The sequence below is a fragment of the Poromitra crassiceps genome (genome assembly GCF_964638095.1).
Source record: "Poromitra crassiceps genome assembly, chromosome: 5".
Taxonomy (NCBI): Eukaryota; Metazoa; Chordata; class Actinopteri; order Beryciformes; family Melamphaidae; genus Poromitra; species Poromitra crassiceps.
Window position 1 is genome coordinate 6,455,400 of NC_139642.1, and position 2,221 is coordinate 6,457,620.

The 2,221-nt window shown below is 47.5% G+C and overlaps 1 protein-coding gene across 1 annotated transcript; it reads left to right on the forward strand.

The window, feature by feature from the left end:
* Positions 1-221: 221 nt before the first annotated feature.
* Positions 222-1,634, forward strand: LOC310776277 (E3 ubiquitin-protein ligase TRIM39-like; the record flags this gene model as incomplete). The annotated part of the gene is made up of 1 exon (XM_083636485.1): positions 222-1,634. One exon carries the CDS (start codon positions 222-224, stop codon positions 1,632-1,634), a length of 1,413 nt encoding a protein of 470 aa, XP_083492611.1.
* Between the last annotated feature and the right edge of the window lie 587 nt (positions 1,635-2,221).

A 2,221-nucleotide genomic window follows, 5' to 3' on the forward strand; every position in this document is an offset into this window, starting at 1 on the left:
GCAAATACAAGAATGGTTCTACCATTAACCTTGCTAAACAGTGTTAAAGCGAAAGTGTCCCCGAGTTATCATTACTGTGGTATAGATTTAGAAATACAAATATGTGTTTCATTTCCATGATGCTGTGTATTATATTACAAAATAAAATACGTTGCCTTTTGTTCATCATTTATTATATATGATCTCTGTTTTGTTCGTTTTCAGATTCACTCGGAGAGAAAATGTCTTGGAGACAAGAGGAGCATCTCTCCTGTACTGTCTGCTGTGACATCTTTAAAGATCCTGTCATCCTGAAATGTAGCCACAGCTTCTGTAAAGCCTGTCTGCAGAGATGGTGGACAAGGAACCAAATGCGTGAGTGTCCAGTTTGTAGGGCTGCATCTTCAAGAAAACCACCACCATGTAACTTGGTGTTGAAGAACATGTGTGAGGCCTTCTTACTGGAGAGAGATCAGAGAGCTTCAGCAGAGTCTGAGCCTCTCTGCAGTTTGCACTCTGAGAAACTCAAGCTCTTCTGTCTGGACCATCAGCAGCTTGTGTGTCATCGCTGTCTGGATTCAGACACACACAACCACCACAGAATCAGATCCATTACCATCCATGAATCTGCACGCCATCACAAGAACAAACTCCAGGAATCTCTGAAGACCTTAAATGAGAAACTGCAGCTCTTTAATAAAGTTAAAGGAAACTGTGATCAAACAGCAGCACACATTAAGGTCCAGGCCCGACATACAGAGAAGCAGATTAAGGAGGAGTTTAAGAAGCTTCAGCAGTCCCTTCAAGGGTTTCTACAAGAGGAAGAGAAGGCCAGGATCAATGCACTGAGGGAGGAAGAGGAGCAGAAGAGTCAGACGATGAAGGAGAAGATTGAGGGTCTGAACAGAGAGATAGCAGCTCTTTCTGACACAGTCAAAGCCATAGAGAAGGAGCTGAGGGCTGAAGACATCTCTGTCCTGCAGAACTACAAGGCTACAGTGGAAAGAGTCCAGCGCTCCCTGCTGGAGGATCCACAGCTGGTCTCAGGAGCTCTGATAGACGAGGCCAAACACCTGGGCAACCTGAGCTTCACAGTCTGGCACAAGATGGGGAAGATGGTCTCCTACACCCCTGTGGTTCTGGACCCAAACACCGCCCATCCAAAACTGATCGTCTCTGAGGATCTGACCAGTGTGAGCCGTGGAGAGAGACAGCAGCTTCCTGACAATCCAGAGAGGTTTGACATGTGTTGGAGTGTCCTGGGCTCTGAGGGCTTTAAGTCTGGATATCACCGCTGGGATGTTGAGGTTGGACACTGTACAGGCTGGAGACTGGGTGTGTTCGTAGAGGGTCAGAGGAAGGGATTCGCACTGTCTGCATTATGGAGAATACGTTTCTTTACTAATGGTAAATACAGTGCAGTCTCTCCATCAGGTACAGTCACTGATCTCACAGTGAAGAAGAAGCTCCAGAGGGTCAGCGTGCGTCTTGACTGGGACAGAGGAGAGCTGTCATTCTTTGATCCTGATACTGACACCAACATACACACCTTCAGACATACCTTCACTGACAGGCTGTTTCCTTTTTTTTCCACTGTGGAAGATGGAAACACTCTGAAGGTAATACCAGTGAAGGTCTCTGTTAGACCCAGTTAGAGAGAGAGAGAGAGTCTGTGTGTGTGTGTGTGTGTGTGTGTGTGTGTGTGTGTGTGTGTGTGTGTGTGTGTGTGTGTGTGTGTGTGTGTGTGTGTGTGTGTGTGCGTGTGCGTGTGCGTGTGTGTGTATCTCTCAGTGAGGACAAGCCATTGTCCACCATGACAGGAACCTTCTGCACAGTGAACTCACACACCTAATTTTGATTTTAAGTTGTATCAGTTTGGCTGAGAACAAAAATCCAGTTTATTCGATCTAGTTTCATTTTGAAATAGATATATTTTTGTGTGTGTGGGTGTGTACTTGGCCAATTCCCCCTGTTTTCCCAGTCGTTGGTCCACCCCCTCTGCCGATCTGGGGAGAGTTGCAAATGCTTCCTCTGATACATGTGCAGTTACAAGGACTTCTCACTGACACCCCAGAGTTTCACCAGCAGGACGTAGCGTGTGGGAGGATCACAGGGGACAGGCCCCCCGACCGACCAGTGCAGTGACCAGGACACATACCCTTTAGCCCGATTCCCAGACAATTAACCAAGCCGGAGGTAACACGGGGGCTCGAACCTGCGAGCCTCTGGTAGGTAGGCAGGG